We start from the raw sequence: 17,293 nt of genomic DNA, 5'->3' as shown, positions 1-17,293 counted from the left end.
ATAGTTTAGATCCTATTTTCTTTGTGACAAAACTCAGCAGAAGCTGAGTGATTTTAGTATTAATTATTACAGATGAAGAATAGATGCATAAAGATGTGTAGCTGCTTTGATACTTATTTGTCATTAGTGTTGCCAACTCACTCAATATTCAGATACAGTTTTACAAAATACTTTATTGCTATGTTCATTTCCATACAATCATGTTGCAATAAAAAAACACAGAGCCCAAGATACAACATGGTACATGCCCAAGATACACATACATACGCTTGCAACCTGAACACAAACCACTCTATAATCTTCTCCCACACCTGACCTATTGAACTATGTGACAATATAATCAAGGCACTTTCAATTAAGATTCCAAAATGCATATAAGATAATACATATAATAATATTGTTTAAAAATACATTGCTAATACATTTAAAGTCCATAATTTTGCTTAAAAATGTATTCAGCACATAAGAATTTAACTGTGTTCAGTGGGAGGCATTGACTTTTATGTCGACCTTACTACGCAGATCGAAGAACTGTGCACTGTTATTTTTTTTCTAAAGAGGGGTATCCAGTTAGAGGTGTTAAAAAACTTAACTCTGCTTTTTTCACAAGGCGCATTATGCAACAACAAAAAATCCAAACAAACAAACAAAGCATCTTCAACTGTGCACAAGCTCTATAGATTTATAAAATGAAAAACTGCAACTTGCTGTGAGTGAGGAGACCCTACAGTGAGCGCTACACCGAGTTGCTGTAATCATTTACTCCCGAAAATGATTTGATCCGCTCACAGGATTGGCTAATCAGAGACATTTCAGCCAATCTCAGATCACATATTCTGACTGAACATCGATACCCATACATAGCAGCCTCAATAGGTAAAAATTGGTTTGTTTGGTATTCGCATCACTTTGTAAGTGTTCAAGCCTGGAGCATCAAATCCAGGTGAAAGCTCTTTTTTGCTAAAGCTGTAAAAGTTAAACAGCTGTCTGTCTTGGGATTCCAATGAAATGGAAGCACTACTGACTTTGAACTCACATGGGTACTCCTTCTCAAAGACCACCCGGAACACCCTGTCTTCTAAATAACTCAGCTTCCAAGTTCTGTACTTCAGAGGGATCATTGCATCCACCTCTGGTCCGAACTGCTGCATAGACAGCAGCCCTTCTGAGCCAGCCTTAATCTCATAGAAGGTGATGTTGCTGTAGGTGAAGTAGCCCACGTAGGGAGTCGGATCAGGAGGAGGAATAAGGACACGGGGTGCATCCCTGAAGGCACGCTCCATGGCAGGGATGAGGTAGCTGTAGGCTGTGGCCACGAGGTCCTTGTTGGCAGGCTTGGTACCAGCCATCAGAATGACTAGGCCCAGCTTTAGACGGGGGACGAGAGACAGGGTGGCCGAGTAGCCGTCCAAATCTCCATCTTTACGGATGATCTTATACTCCAGCTGTTCGTTTATCTCCCAAGGTGTTCCTGTTTGGTTTGCAAAGTAGCTGGCGTCACAGCGGAGGAGAGGGGTCAGCATGGTCTTGAGGGTGTCCTCCCGGAGCACTTGGCGGTTGTACGCCCCCAGAAGAACCATCATCAACTTGGCCATGTCAGCTGCTGTGGAGTACATCTGCCCCGAGGGCCGGTACCAGCCAAGGTCGTAGAGGGGCGCAGGCTGTCCACTCGAGTAAACGCCCACTGCCATCTGGTGCTCAGTGTCTGTGGTGATGTCAAAGCTGGTGTCCTCCATGCCTAATGGCTGCAGGATATTTTTAGCCAGCCAGCTCTGGTAATCGGTTCCTGTTACCTCTTCTGCCATAACGTGGGCCAGCAGGGAGTAGGCCAGGTTACTGTAGTGGCATCTGCGGACAGAAAGGAGGAAGGGATATCACTGTCAAAGAAACCAGGTTTTATAGTGTGTTGATGCCCAACCTAACCTACCCAACCTGGAGAACTACCTGTATGGAGAATTTAGCACCAGTCTGAAATTAACACGCTTGATCCCACTAATCTTAGTCTTCCAGAGTATCTAGGGTCAAGCTGAACTGTTGCAGACAGGTGAGTAAACTGTAGATTAGGGTCGAAACTGAACTCTGGTGGAGGGTGGATGCTGTGTGTGCCCTGTGCTCCTGTGGTATATGCTTTCAAGTGTTTAACTACAGTTAAATTTTCATTAGTTCAAGACATGAAGATCCTGTGCTCTAGACTTGATTGACATATAGTTTCATCCCATATAACTCATGCCCCTATGGAGCCTATACGGGTAACCCACATTTATGGGAACCAAAAATGTAATCTTGCATATGGGTTCCATGTTGGCCCCAACATGTTGAGTGATGGATGCCTACCAAGGTCAGTAATTAGACCAGGAGGGCATGGGCTCTCAGTGGGTTTGTACCCCAGATTAATCACACATGGGTCACATCTGGGTTGTACATGTGGGACTAATCTGGGCTACAAACCCACTGAGCGCACATGCCCAGCTGAAACACATCCCACCCAACCCATGTTCCACCCATGTGAGCCCCACATAAATGAGGTGGTTCTTATAGGATCTTATCAGATATCTATTGAGTCTTTTATAAACCGATGACTCATGTTAATGCCAGGACAATGCAATATAGCTTTGGGAAAAAAAGTAAGAGAAAATAACGAGTTTCTTCGATTTTAACAAATTGGAAACCTCTGGAATATTATCAAGAGGAAGATGGATGATCACAAGCCATCAAACCAAGCTGAACTGCTTAATTTTTTGCACCAGGAGTGGGATAAAGTTATCCAAAAGCAGTGTGTAAGACTGGTGGAGGAGAAAATGCCGAGATGCATAAAAACTGTGATTACCAAATATTGATTTCTGAACTCTTAAAACTTGAATATGAATATGCCTTATTTGAAGTCTGAAAGCTCTGCATCTTTTTTTGTTATTTCAGCCATTTTCTGCAAATAAATGTTCTAAATAACAATATTTGTATTTGGAATTTGGGAGAAATATTGTCTGTAGTTTATAGAATAAAACAACAATGTTAATTTTACTCAAACATATACCTATAAATTGCAAAATCAGAGAAACTGTATATCTAATATACTGTGCATTGAGTTCTCTGCCTTGGGATATAAAGCCAGAGAATTTGTGACACAGTCAGTTCAGTCACTTACTTTGTTCCTGGGTCTGCCACAAGAACATCGTCCTGTAACAAATCAATCGCAGCCTGAGTTTCGCCATTCCAGAGAAGAGATGTTCCTCTGAGTCGCCTGGGTAAGCCTGCAAACGCAATCAATAAAGTTATGTAGGTGTGTTATCAGTACAGTAGTATCACTAAAATGATCAAACAGTAATAAAATATTGGTCTATAATAGGGATGGCCAGTATTGTGAACATGTTTTCATAATGATAGTTAAGCAATGACAATACCAAAGTCATACACAGGAAAGTTTATTTTTGTATGACATAAAAAAAATCATTACAATACAATAAAATATTGTCAAATTGCTCATCCATAGTTTATAGTCCTGCGTGATCAAACCAATATGATCTTTCCAGAAGAGACTCACCGAATGGTCTCTTGAGGACATTGCTATTCTAATTCTGAAGATCCTGTTCTGTAATGTGTTTTAAAATGGCACAGCTGATTAGGGCAACCACAGCGAGTCAGTCCACATTTAGAAAGGCTTAATCTAAATACAGGCTTTACCTTTCACCTTTTATATATATATAGTGACACAACAGACTGCCATAATCTTTTTAATGAAGTCAACTAGGGTATCCAAATTTTGCGTGCTGAATCAATGTATCATGTATTTACCAGATGTCTTATGAACACAAATGCAGAACCATATATGCCAGACATATCATTGGTAATGGAAGCTGTCGAAAGGATCTTATACTGTATTCCACTGGAATTTGGATGCTGGTATTTCAAAATAAGTGTTACATTTTTACTGGAACACCCCCATAAATGGAATTTCCTACTTGAAAAATGGAGAGAACATCACCAGCCCAATTCAGAATCCACACTGCCTGCACTGCACATCAACTGTAGTGAAAGCGGTAGTATTATAAGTGTATTAGTTAGTGCTGTGCATTAGCAAAAACCTGACAAAAATGATATGTATCATAGTTATGTAGCAGTTTTGATGCAATATATTATAATATAATATATTGTGAATTAATATAGTTTTAAATGGGAAACTGACATAGTAAAAAACAGTCATATGGATAAAATCTGAGTAAAAGATAAGTTTACTTTTTACTTATTTAAAACAATGTGATAAAAAAAAGTACAATGTACAGTGGGGTTTAAACAAAAAACAGTCACTATCTTTAAATCGATACAGTATTGCAAAACATAATAATATTTTTTTATTAGCACCATACACTCTAAAAAACAGAGGTACGATATGAGTACTTTTTTGTACTCAAAGGTACACTTTTCATAATTGTACCATCAAAGGTACAATATTGGTCTTTACAGGGTCAGATTTGTTCCCTCTGAAGTACAAAGTATTTTCTAACAGCAATAAGTACAAATTTGTACCATTTAACCAGCCATAAGGTACATTCAGTATTCTGTATCACTGTACTGATAAACAATATATATTTAAATTGCACATTTTTTATTTGAAAGCCAGACAATTTTGGATCATCAAGTTTTTGAGCCATATTCAGTTGGTGATAATGTTTATAATCTTTATGATCTTTACTGGTGCAAAAACCATGGGTACAAAAAAGGACTTTCACTGAAAGGTACTTTTTTGTACCTCAATATAAGGTACAGCCCCAGCGACAAGCTTTGTACTCTTTTAAATACAAATCTGTACTTATATTTCTTAGAGTGTATATTTGTGTGACAGACATTTCCACAATGTTGTCCAATTGTGAACATGTTTCTGTGGTGTTTTGAATGTGTAGAATACCATATAATGCTTTATTATCGACTGGTATTAGTAACAGTACTAATTTGGGACACAAAATTTGAGACATTTTGTCTAAATTTGCCAAGAAACACTTGTAAATCACATCAAATAAACCAATTTCAGTATTTAGCTCACTGTTATTTGGAAATGTATTGAAATATTGCACAATTATCTAAATCTTTAACTTAAAAACAATCAACTTGGGTAACATAGTTCCTAGCTTTGACATCATCTTCAAATCTGATATCAATAAACTGCAGCTGGAAAAAATAAGAGACCACGTAATGATGAGTTTCTTTGATTTTACCAAATTGAAAACCTCTGGAATAAAATCAAGAGAAAGATGGATGAACACAAGCCATTAAACCAAACTGAACTGCTTGAATTTTTGCATGAGAAGTGGCATAAAGTTATCCAAAAGTAGTGTGTAAGACTGGTGGAGAGGGACATGCCAAGATGTATGAAAACTGTGACTAAAAACCAGGGTTATTCCACCGAATATTGTTTTCTGAATTTCTAAAACTTTAGGAATATGAACTTGTTTTCTTTGCATTATTTGAGGTCTGAAAGCTCTGCATCTTTTTTTGTTTTGTTATTTCAGCCATTTTTCATTTTCTAATAATGCTCTAAATGACAATATTTTATTTATAATTTGGGAGAAATGTTCTCCGTAGTTTATAGAAAAAAATGTTCATTTTACTCAAACATATACCTATAAATAGTAAAATCAGAGACACTGATTCAGAAACTCAAGTGGTCTCTTAATTTTTTTTACAGAGCTGGATATCTACACTTGTAAACCACATCAAATAAACCAATTTCAGTTTTTAGCTCACAGTTATTTGGAAATGTATTGAAATATTGTACAATTATCTAAATCTTTAACTTAAAAACAGTCAACTTTAGGGACATAGTTCCTAGCTTTGACATCATCTTTAAATTCTGATATCAATAAAATGCAGCGCAACACTGACCTGATAGTTGGCTAGCCATTCTTCTGAGAGTGACAGAGGGAGTGCGGAATGGCGTCTCCCCACTGCTCTTGAATTGCCCTCCATCTAAGGATTTTGGTTCTGGAGCTCTCTTTTTCCCCAGGGGGTTCTTAATGGTGAAGTTCTTCATATACTTCTCCAGAGGGTCATCCAGAGAGCCCACTCTGCCTTCCTCCCACAGCTTATACAGCATCAGCGTGGGGAAGATCTTAGACAGACTGGCGATTCTACAACATTCAGTGCAGAAGGGAGTGAAAGTGTGTATTAGAAGAAATGCAGACACATATACATTTCAATGACGTGTCAAATGACATTATAAGTATATGGTTTCCTCACCTGTAGACTGTGTACTCGTTGGGTGGGGGGGACTCTGGGTCACTAGCATTTCTTCTGCCGAAGTTTCCATTCCACAGCACTGAGTCATTATATATGACAATGGCTGAGATTGCTGGCAGTCGTGTCATATCAATGCTGTTCCTCAAAAGAGCATCAACCTGGATAAGAACAGTTTTTTTAACCACTTAACTTCTACTCAACCATTTTATAGAGCCTATTTGAGTCACAATATCTTATTAGAGAAGGTGTTGAACTGCTTGAATTTCTGCACCAGGAGTGGCATAAAGTTATCCAAAAGCAGTGTGTAAGACTGGTGGAGGAGAACATGCCAAGATGCATGAAAACTGTGATTAAAACCAGGGTTATTCCACCAAATATGATGAACTCTTAAAACTTTATAAATATGAACTTGTTTTTGTTGCATTATTTGAGGTCTGAAAGCTCTGCATCTTTTTTTGTTAGTTCAGCCATTTCTCATTTTTTGCAAATAAATGCTCTAAATGACAATATTTTTATTTGGAATTTGGGAGAAATGTTGTCCATATTTTGTAGAATAAAACAACAATGTTCGTTTTACTCAATATATACCTATAAACAGCAAAATCATAAAAAAAAATGATTCAGAAACTAAAGTGGTCTCTTAATTGTTTTCCAGAGCTGTATATTCCATAGCTTTTTTGGTGAGGATTTAAAAGGTGAACAGGCTCTGTGACCCTTTTGAAAGCTTCAGTTATGGTCTTACAGGTATCAAGCACACCTTAACTTAACTTTCAATGGAAGTCAGTGTAAAAAAAACGTATTTCAGTTTATTTTTGTGAATTCCTTTTGTTTGATTCTTCAAGAAATTTACAAGATAATTGTTTTTCATTGAACAGCGATAAAATGCAGTATTAGTGCAGAAAATACCTTCTATATTATTTTTCTTGTTCAATGATATTGATCTAGAATCCACCAGGCCTGACCTTTTCCAAAGCCTCCATAAGGACTGGAATGGGATGCTCCAGGGGTGCTGGTTCTGGAAAACGTGGGCACAGCTTTTCCTCTTTTACCTCTTGGACTTTACTTTCAGCCACTGAAAGAGATGTGACTAGATAATTAATGCATAAACAAAAAACGTCTGTGATATCTGTCATATTTGATATTTATTACATTGGCATTGCAAAAGTCATGCGACAAATACTGACTAGAATGCTAATAGCAATGTGACATCAATAATCAAAGTTTGAGCGAGGCCTGATAGTGAGACCAATTGTGCTATCTCGGGGCTCCGGTAGCCGATGGCAAGCTACATGAACGGAAAGATACATTTTGCATCTATCAATTAATCAATCAATCAACCTTATTTTAACTTGGAAGTACATTGAGGGCAACCATCATTTTCAATGTAGTCGAGCATTTACAAAAACAGGGATTGACATGACAGATAATAATAATTAAATTTAATCATTTTAAAATAACAGTAAATTATTAAAGATAAAAATAGATAAAAAAAATAAAAATAGATTTAGAATAAAAAATGAATAATAATTAGAATAAAACTTGGTTTAATTTATTAGAATTTAAGATTAATACAACAAAAGAACTGTTAGAATTAGGCTAAACTAACTTTTACATAATACATTAAAACATACAAATAAATAAATGAAGAAAAAAATAAAAACAATAATAATAAAAATAATAGTAATAATAATAGTAATAATAAAAGAAAATCAGTTAAAAAAATTAAAAAGCAGTAGTACAAAACTATGAAAAAAGGAAAGAAATAAATAGGAAATAAAAAACTAAGAGAAGTAAAATAAAAAATAAAAGTTAAGAATAAATATCATACTTAACAATAATACTTTCATTCACAGTAGTTACTTATCTATACACTTGAAATACTGAAATGTAATCAGGACATTTGGTCAACTTGATGCTGTTATCATAAAAAATTTAATATCGCTTCTACAGTTATGTAACGCAGCGTGGATGTGGAATGAGGTGGAACGTTAGGAAGGGAACTCCTCATAATGGAGTCTTTTATGTTCACTCTGCTCTCCCCTCCCCCAAGTGATAATCAGGCTTTCCAGTGCAAAGTAATCTGCGAGCCACTATGTCAAGCTCTGTGTAATCCCCAGGCTTCCCCCGCAAACGATCAATTAAGCATAAGGAGATCAGAAAGCCAAATGTACAAAAGTACTTGCAGGCATTAAGTGCAGTGTAAGCACCTTTTTAAATATCATGCCCCACTTTAAGTAAACCAGAGTCCATATTTGATACTGAGAGTGAACATGACTCATGAACATGACAAGCTGAGGTGCAATCAAGAGAATTCAAGATTAAACGGATGCTTATTTATAACAAGATATCTTGTTCTCTTTGGCTTACCTGGTTTTGCTTTAGGAAGCCTGTACTGCCATATGAAACAGCCAGTCATGGTTAAAGACAGTAGGAGGAAGAAGACCATGCCCAGTTTGGTCCATTTCACCTTCATACTGGGGGACGAGTCTAGTGGTCTGGAAGAAGAAGAATCAAATATTACAGAAGAGAGAGAGAGACTGCAGTTGTTATTACTCAATTTCTTGAGTTAACTTTCAATGATGTCCCTCTACTAAGTAATGTTTAGTGCCATGCAGAACAAAATACTATTTCAATAAGAACATGTGCAATATGTAAAAAAATCTGTATTATCATTTCTATTTCTAAGTTTTTTTATTTGCCAATATTTAAAATAACACTCTTACTGTGTACATTTAACACTGACAGGTTTACAGTTTATCTAAAGGATAGCCTAGGCTATACTATAGCCCAGTAGGCTGACCAGCATTATGCAGTTCTACTTGACATAGCTTGAGAATATAATAAATATTATGTGAAATCAATAATATTAATATTAATTACTAAATATGCAACAAGTGCTTTCAGTCCTTGTCCAAAATAAAGCTGTTTAAAGGTTGTGATGTTACTGATGTTAAAGGCACAATCAGAAAGGGGCAGTTGTCACAGTCACTTTATATTCTAAGAGTGTTTATTTACTATGTAGCTACAGACTTGGCTAGGTATCACTATATCCTACTAAGTTATGCCATTGTGGGCCATAAACCCACAGAGGTAAAAAAAAATATTAAAAAGCTAAAATAGAAGAATCTGTGTATTTAATTCCGACCCAAAATAACAAGGTTGTAAATAGGCTTGTAAAACTGCATCAGCAGCAATTCACATACTTACTCTTTATACATTAAAGACCAAGTTCACCTTTGAGTTGAACCTGAGTTTAGTTCATTACAGCAGGTTACATATGTAAGTTGCTATTATAATGCTGTTATAGTATTGTACCTTACCCCAAATTATAGTCTGGCAAGGCACTCAAGAAAACAGGCTGTCCACCATCATGCAGCTCTGCTTGGTTCCCAGACCCAGAGTCCACCATTCAGACCTCTTAGATGTTTAAAAAACAAGAGAAAAAAAATATTTCCTCAAGCAAACGGGAAACACATCCAGCCTTTACCATTCGTTCACCAGTTGCAGCATAATCCCACAACCTTTCTCTTTCTCATTCTAACAGTCTTCTCACAGTAGTTAGCTCCACCAACTGTAGGCCTACACGTCATAATCTGGAGATATCCTCCTCTAACGCCTCACACCTTACTCCCACCAGGGAGGGAATCCTTTTTACAAATTCATTCCATCCATTCACTTCACCACTGCATGGCTTATGTATACAGTGCTGGTTTAATACAGTCATTGGTTTAATACACTTACACCGGCTGCATTGTCTGAATGAAAAAAAAGAAAAAAAGAAAATAGCCCCTGTCACATGGGTCTTTTCTACCCTGGCAACAGCAAGCTAACAGTTGGTGGACTGATTGAGAGATCAGACACTGCTGTTCATGATTGTGTTCGTCACTAAAGTACCGTACAGCATTAAAGTAGGTAAAGGTGTAGCCTAGTTACTGTATGTTCATAAATAAATTCATACTTTCAGGATTGTTGTTTTATAGTAACTGGGACATTATGAAAAAAGTTTTTTTTTTTTTTTTTTTTTTGTTCTTTAATTGCTGAGCATGTAATGAAACAGTGTAAAAGTTGTGGTTTTACTGATGTTGTAATAACAAATGATAGTCTTAAAGGCGCAGAGTTATCCCAAGAGGACAGGGAAATCTCATACACATTTAAAGTGCCTTATATTTTATTTGAAAAGCATGAAAAGTCAAGATGTTTAACTGGTTAAAAAATATACATTAAAAAATTGTTATAGAAAACTGTATTTTATTTAGCATAGCTATGGAGCCCCTAAAGTGACTTCATGTAAAAAAAATTAAAAAAGCAAAAAAAAAAAAGCACAATAAAAAAACACAACATTAGCACATGGCTGGGAAACATGACAGGTAAACAAAACAAGAGAACAGAGGACAGGAGCAGGTAAAAAAAATAAACAACTGGACTCAAAAGAACCCAGAAGGAACCTGGAGACAGCAGTGAAGGTAGTTACAGACGTAAAAACAATAAAAAATGTTTTTGTTACTTTGTTAAAAGCTGGTTTTGCCAGGACTGCCCTTCTTTTTTAATATTCCAATTTTTTTTAATAAAAAAAAAGAATTTATTGTCACAGTTTTCACTAGGTTAGTTTAACTGACTATTTAGACGTTTTCTGCCTGCATTAAGTCTGTCTTTTTTCACACTGACCTGCACCATTGTGCCTCATTGGTGCTGGGGGATCATGTGTCTTCACTATGAAATCGGTGCAGGCGGCTATTCTACGGATAGTAAGTCAAATATTGAGGAGGAAGAGCACATCAGATTCGACACATTCAAAACAGCTCTATAGATATTTAAGTGACGATAAGAAAACACCCACAAGCCTGAAACAAACATCATAGGCATCTCCTTACCTCGTTTTCCATCTGGAGTGCTGTTCCTTCTTAATCTTTTTATCAAGAGGCTGCAAAAGCAAGCACAAGCAAAGCTCACACCACTTAGATAAGCAGGTAATCAGCAGCAGTTCCTTCTCATAATTAATTTATTTGAAATATTCATGGCTTTGAACAACCCTACTTCTTAAATCTGTCTCTGATTCTGTTTCATCAACTGTATATTTTTGGGAAATCGTCAGTATGACGGTGTATATTACATATATTAAAACACATTTTCGATAAGCACACACTGTGCACCCCCAACCCCCCCCCCCTACACATTTATATTACATAAAGTCTGTTTGGCCAGGGGTAAACAAATTTTCTACTCATATCTTGAGTTTAATTCATTTTCTTTTACATTTTATTAAAAAACTAATAAAAGAAGAGTAGCACTTTTTGAAAGAAATGTAACATAAGAAAGGTAAAGGGCAAATTTTAACCATGTAAGCTGTTTATATTGCTTGCAATTTAGGTGAAGCAAGCATGTGTAAAGCATTTTAATGTAAAATTGCTTAATTTTGCTGAATTAAATACAAGTAACAAAGTAAACAAGTAACAAAAATATGAACACCACACAAGGGATTAAATTTTTACAAACCCACCATAACAGGAAAATCTGTGTTTCATTCTGATCCAATATTAGAGTGTAAATAGGCTTGTAAAACTGCATCTATGTAATTTTTTTTTTGCTTCCAACCAAAGTTACATGCTTTACATGCTTACTATTTATATGTTAAAGACTGTAACTTTCTTTTCTTTGTATTTCACAGTAATAAAACAAAAAGGTTTTAAGGATTAACTTACTTTATTAACTTACTAACAGCCAGAGATGTTTAGTAATAAGGTAGAACTGCTTTACTAAACTGTACTTAAGTACTAATATGCTGTATCTGTACTTTACTGAAGTATTATTTATTTTCTCCTGCTTCCACTTTTACTTTATTAGTTATATATTTTCAATGAGTTTAATACTTTTACTGTAATACAAAATATAACGATTATCATTCCTAACCCACAGTATCAGTACATCTAGAGCAGGAGATGTTCTGCACTGTCACCGGGTTTAATGAAGCTGCTCATCATCGAGTGAATCAAAAGATTAAACTAATCTTATAAGAGGACCAACTGCACTGCCTCCCATTCTGCCTTTCACTCTTAGAACTTTACACTGCTTTCTGTAATAACTACACTTATAACACAGTACTGTACTTTTACTTTCAGTACTTTAGTAGTGCATTTAAAAAAAAAATACTTGAAATACTTAAATACATAAAATGTTAAATGCTTTAGTACCTCCAGAGTCTGTGTCTCTAGTACTTTATACATCTAAGCTTTTTTTATACATGACAGCTTTTTTAATGAACACTTTCTTCTGAGGTTCTGTTTCTTAAAACAAACGAAAATAATGAATGTGTCAGATTTGACTCGCAATATATTGTACCCATCTTGCACACCATTAACCACCTGTCTGTGTTTAAATGCTTTGCTGTCTGTCTTTTTTATGCACGAGGAACAGTTGTAAACAGATGGTGACACTGTGGTTTATGAGGAACTGTAAATCAAGATGTAATCAGCCTGGAGGACTATGGATGTCTTTGTTTTCTCTTCTTATCAGTTAATAAACACAAGCCCTAATGTTTTGACAGCTCTAGTCTTCCCTGGCACTCTGTATTCTGACTGCAGTATTCTTCATGACTAATGCAAAAGCTTTTTTTCCCTCAGGATATTATACAATCAGTGTAAGATATGTTTCTATATCTGTCTGTGTCTATTTAACAGTCTTTATATTTTGTAGAATTTTGTAATTATTTATTTTTAATTATTTAAAAAAATATATTCTAATATTAATACTTTTTTTCTGTATGTTCTTTTATACATTATTGCATCGCTTCACTACAGTCTTTACTACTTTATTATTACATAAATGATCAGAAGGCAATTTTGTGTTGATCCTCTATCAGTAAAGAGCACAAGAGGGCAGCAGATTCTACCAGATTCCTCCTTCTCTTTCTACCATCATACATTCTTATATTTGATAACTGTTATAGCCATTAGAATAGAATAATATTTTTATTTGTTTTTTAACATTACCCTGAATAGCTCATCTGTTCACATCCATTCTGTATATAGCTTATTTAAGCTTTATTAAAGAGTTTAATTGCAGTTAGACTGTACTATGCTATTTATACTTTGCTAATCCAAGACTGACACACAGTCTATTACGACATATGTAGAAAACTATATGACATAAATTAATATAGACAAAACTTAGCTGGAGACAAAAAGTTAAATTAAACATTTAAGTTAAAAAGTACCAACATATTAGACAGAAATAAATATTAGCTAATACTGATGATATTTGCGTGCAAAAGTTGTGTTTATTACACATATTGTCACACAGGAAGGATGAGAGAATGGGCATAAATGCAGATAATATAAATTTAATATAATGAAACAAGTTAAACAAAAGCAAAACAGAAAACAAACACGAAAAACGCAATAAACACAATAAATAACACTGGGAAGCTAAATAACTAAGACAAGAATAAAAACTAATCAAAACTAAGAAAACAATTATACTAGGATCAAAAACATACCTGATGCATAAACAGCAAAAAAAGCCCACAAAAGACGCCACACTACACACTAAAACAAAGGGGCCTAAATACACCAGGAGGGTGAGGAACACCTGGGACCGGTAACGAGGGGCGAGGTTACAAACAAGACACTAACAACACTAATGGCTAGGACGGGGCTTAAAAGAGCACATGGCTGAGAAAACAAGACAGGAAAACAGAGGGCAGAAGCACATGGAAGCAAAAGAGGACAAAACACAAGACTGACACAGGTTAAGGGGGGACACATATAACCTATTCGGTCTCTCTTGTCTAAAAACATCCCCCAATTCTACAATCTATACACACACTTAATATACCCCAGACTAAACTATGAGGAGTCCATCAGGTAAATAGAAAAAAGAACAATAAATAATACATACAATGCACTTAACTATTTGCATAACCGGTTATGTCCACAGCATGCTTCTTCCACTTATATCACAGATAAGTACAAACATAGAATGATGAAATAAAATGTAATAATCAATATTTTCTCTTTTACAGGTTTACTGGAACCCCCCCCCACATCAGCGATTTCCCCCAGCCCACCAGAGGCTATAAAAGCTGGGTGGCCCACATACAGCCACTTCCTATAGACACATGTAAGTATCAGGTTCATACGTTTTAAGTTCATGGTAAGTTTTTTAGTTTGTAGAAAAAAAGTAGAAAATTTTATTAGAAAGTGTCTTTAAAAAAGATGATGAGAGGCTATGGTGACCTTATGGTAACCCACCTCATCACACTAGAGTTAATAAAAAGATGATAATATGTGGGTATAATTTCTGTTTTTTTTTTAAAGCTAATTAGTTAATAATACAATTTTGTTAAACCACAAGTTATTACAAGTTATACATTTAAAGGTATTTAAAGGTAAACGATAAAGTTCCTGTTGCTGAAAAGGTTGAAAAGTAAAATGTGTAGTTCATTACCATCCCCCAATCCCTCAGAGTCTCATTTGAACCCATAAATCCTTTCCATTTCTAAATGCCTTTCCATTTGTTCTGCTGTATATACTGCAATATACTGTATTTAGAAAAACAGACATAAATCTATCTGAAACTATAAAGTAACTAAATAAATAAACTTATATGCACCGTTTCTAAGGCTAATTTTTTCTGAAAGTATGTCATAAAATGTCAGATTTATTGCTTGCTTTGAAAGCCAGCTCCAAAATAAATCGCACATAAAATTACAGCCACTCAAATGGCTTCGGCGACTGCCAACCACTTGTTTGGTTGACCTACTCGTCAGATTTGAAAGGAAGCAGAGCGCAGGTCCTCAGGTCTGTGCCCTTCACTGCACGCCTGTCTGAGCTGTAAATGCTGGCGTTTGTCAAGTACATTTATGCATACAGCAAACATATGTGCTTTTGGAATAACAGCAGTTTATGACTGTTATAATTAAAATCACGCTGCGAGTCAGTCGTCCATCTTCTCACGTCCTTAGAGTCTTGCCTGTTGTGTGGAAATGAATGGGGCTCTGTTATGTTATGGATGATTAATGAAGGCTGCAGCTGATTTTGTCGTTTCCGAATGGATGATAGTCTCAGTGGCTCGGCTCTGGCTACCAAAGGGGACAGTGATAAGAACCAGGCACATTTTCCTTTCTTCTTTTTAGTGAGACTCTCTCCTCTCTTTCCATCTTCTCTTCTCCCTGTCTGCGTCCTCGTTGCTGACCCTACCCAACCTTTAAGGCACTGAGGGTGCTGTTCAGCCGTCCATATCGCTCGCCGTTGAGCTATTTGCAGGGCCGTATTCACAGAGGGGCATGTACATGCTCCAGATATTAAATTACTCATGAAATATTTGCTTGTCCTCCAGGCTTCGCGGCAGTCCTAACAGAAAACTCCGCCAAGACCCGGAAATGTCAAAGGGAGCGAACTTGTGTCACCCTGGAGTGCAAGGTCAATTTTTCCAATTTAGATCAACAGCATTAGAAAGACAGCCACATATCACTGCCTGTTAATATCACGGGGCTGTATATGGCGCGACGCAGTCGGCCGTCATGCTCGTTTCTCCTCACCAAGTGAGGATTTTTCTTTCATCTGTGTGTGTGTGTGTGTGTGTGTGTGTGTGTGTGTTTTTTGACACACACCATTTAACAGTATGTTACTTGATACACTGTAGTTTCTACGTCACTTATTAAATATATTAATCAATCGAGCTTTTACAAATTAGTGAGGAGCTGCTTAATTAATTAATTTTAGCAACTTTTCCTAATTTGACACTTCAGACTGAACTGGACAATTTGTTCAATGACACAATTTCTTGCCTCTATGGTATAAGCACTTCCCTACATTTCCCAGAATCCTTCACAAACTGATATCATTGTCATAAGTCTACAGTCATCCAATCACAAATTGTTCTCCTGTTCCTCCTCACCTGAGTTTTGATTCTTCAGAAAATACCACCTGGCCCAGTTCCATCAGCAACTGTAAATACCTATTTCATAACATGCCTCCGTCACGTTTGACAGATGATGAGCATATACAGCTCTGGAAAAAAATTAGGCCTCTTTAGTTTCTAAATCAGTTTCTCTGATTTTGCTTTTTATAGGTATATGTTTGAGTAAAATGAACATTGTTGTTTTATTCTAGAAACTACGGACAATATTTCTCCTAAATTCCAAATACAAATATTGTCATTTAGAGGATTTATTTGCAGAAAATGAGAAAAGGCTGAATAACAAAGATACAGAGCTTTTAGACCTCAAATAATGCAAATAAAACATGTTCATATTTATAAAGTTTAAAGAGTTCAGAAATCAATATTTGGTGTAAAACCGTGTTTTTTTTTCATCTTGGCATACACACACTGTTACACACTGTTTTTGGATAACTTTATGCCACTCCTGGTGCAAAAATTCAAGCAGTTCAGCTTGGTTTGATGGCTTGTGATCATCCATCTTCCTCTTGATTATATTCCAGAGGTTTTCAATTTACTAAAATCAAAGAAACCCGTCATTTTTAAGTTTGCTTTTTTTTCTGGAGCTGCTTTCTTCAGATCAAAAACCCTTGCTTTTTTCTCCACATCCCTCCCTATTCACCATGCATCTTGATTGAATCTATAAAATCAGTCTTATTCCAGAGCTGGGTAGTTGGGCATTTTAGATGTAGTTGGGTATTTTTAGATGTGTTCTATCAGTCTAAACCTACAATTCTGTCCCTGGATATTACCAGTGGTTTACATATTGAATTAAATCCTCTATATTTTAATATATTAGGGCATCTCTCTATTGTAGAGCTTGACAATGATATATCTTCCCCCTTATGCATGTACTTGAATTGACCAAATGTTGCAAAGGGTTTTTTTTTACCAGTAAAAGAATTTTGCATTCGTCTATACTTTAATTGTCCTCTGTGGTCTTGCGAGTCTTCTGAGCTGGAAGACGCCTGAGCTTGCCAGTGCATTCCTTCTCCTTTAAAAAGTACCAAAATGGTAATTTAGCTGCTCCTAAAGTTTCTGCCATCTCTCTGATGTGTCTTATTTTCAGCCTAATGAGGGCCTTCATCTGTTGCATCATCACGTCTTTGGAGCTCATAATAACAGCTCC

At 36.0% G+C, this 17,293-nt stretch overlaps 1 protein-coding gene across 1 annotated transcript; it reads right to left on the bottom strand.

The window, feature by feature from the left end:
• Nucleotides 1-155: 155 nt before the first annotated feature.
• On the bottom strand, nt 156-9,752 carry lactbl1a (lactamase, beta-like 1a). Its single transcript, XM_007246309.3, has 7 exons — nt 9,549-9,752; nt 8,596-8,723; nt 7,191-7,300; nt 6,229-6,386; nt 5,875-6,119; nt 3,143-3,248; nt 156-1,848 (listed from the first exon to the last, which is right to left on the bottom strand). Exons 1-7 carry the CDS (start codon nt 9,635-9,637, stop codon nt 870-872), a joined length of 1,815 nt encoding a protein of 604 aa, XP_007246371.2. The 5' UTR covers nt 9,638-9,752; the 3' UTR covers nt 156-869.
• Nucleotides 9,753-17,293: the final 7,541 nt, after the last annotated feature.

Source organism: Astyanax mexicanus, chromosome 13, assembly GCF_023375975.1.
Source record: "Astyanax mexicanus isolate ESR-SI-001 chromosome 13, AstMex3_surface, whole genome shotgun sequence".
In the NCBI taxonomy this organism is placed as follows: domain Eukaryota; kingdom Metazoa; phylum Chordata; class Actinopteri; order Characiformes; family Acestrorhamphidae; genus Astyanax; species Astyanax mexicanus.
This window is presented reverse-complemented; position numbering and strand designations above follow the sequence as displayed.

Coding starts and splice junctions, on each gene's coding strand:
- lactbl1a (XM_007246309.3), bottom strand. CDS start 9,637: ATGGTGGACTCTGGGTCTGGGAACCAAGCAGAGCTGCATGATGGTGGA. Junction 6,120..6,228: donor AACGAGTACACAGTCTACAG/GTGAGGAAACCA, acceptor TGAATGTTGTAG/AATCGCCAGTCTGTCTAAGA. Junction 1,849..3,142: donor GTGGCAGACCCAGGAACAAA/GTAAGTGACTGA, acceptor TTCTGTCCGCAG/ATGCCACTACAGTAACCTGG.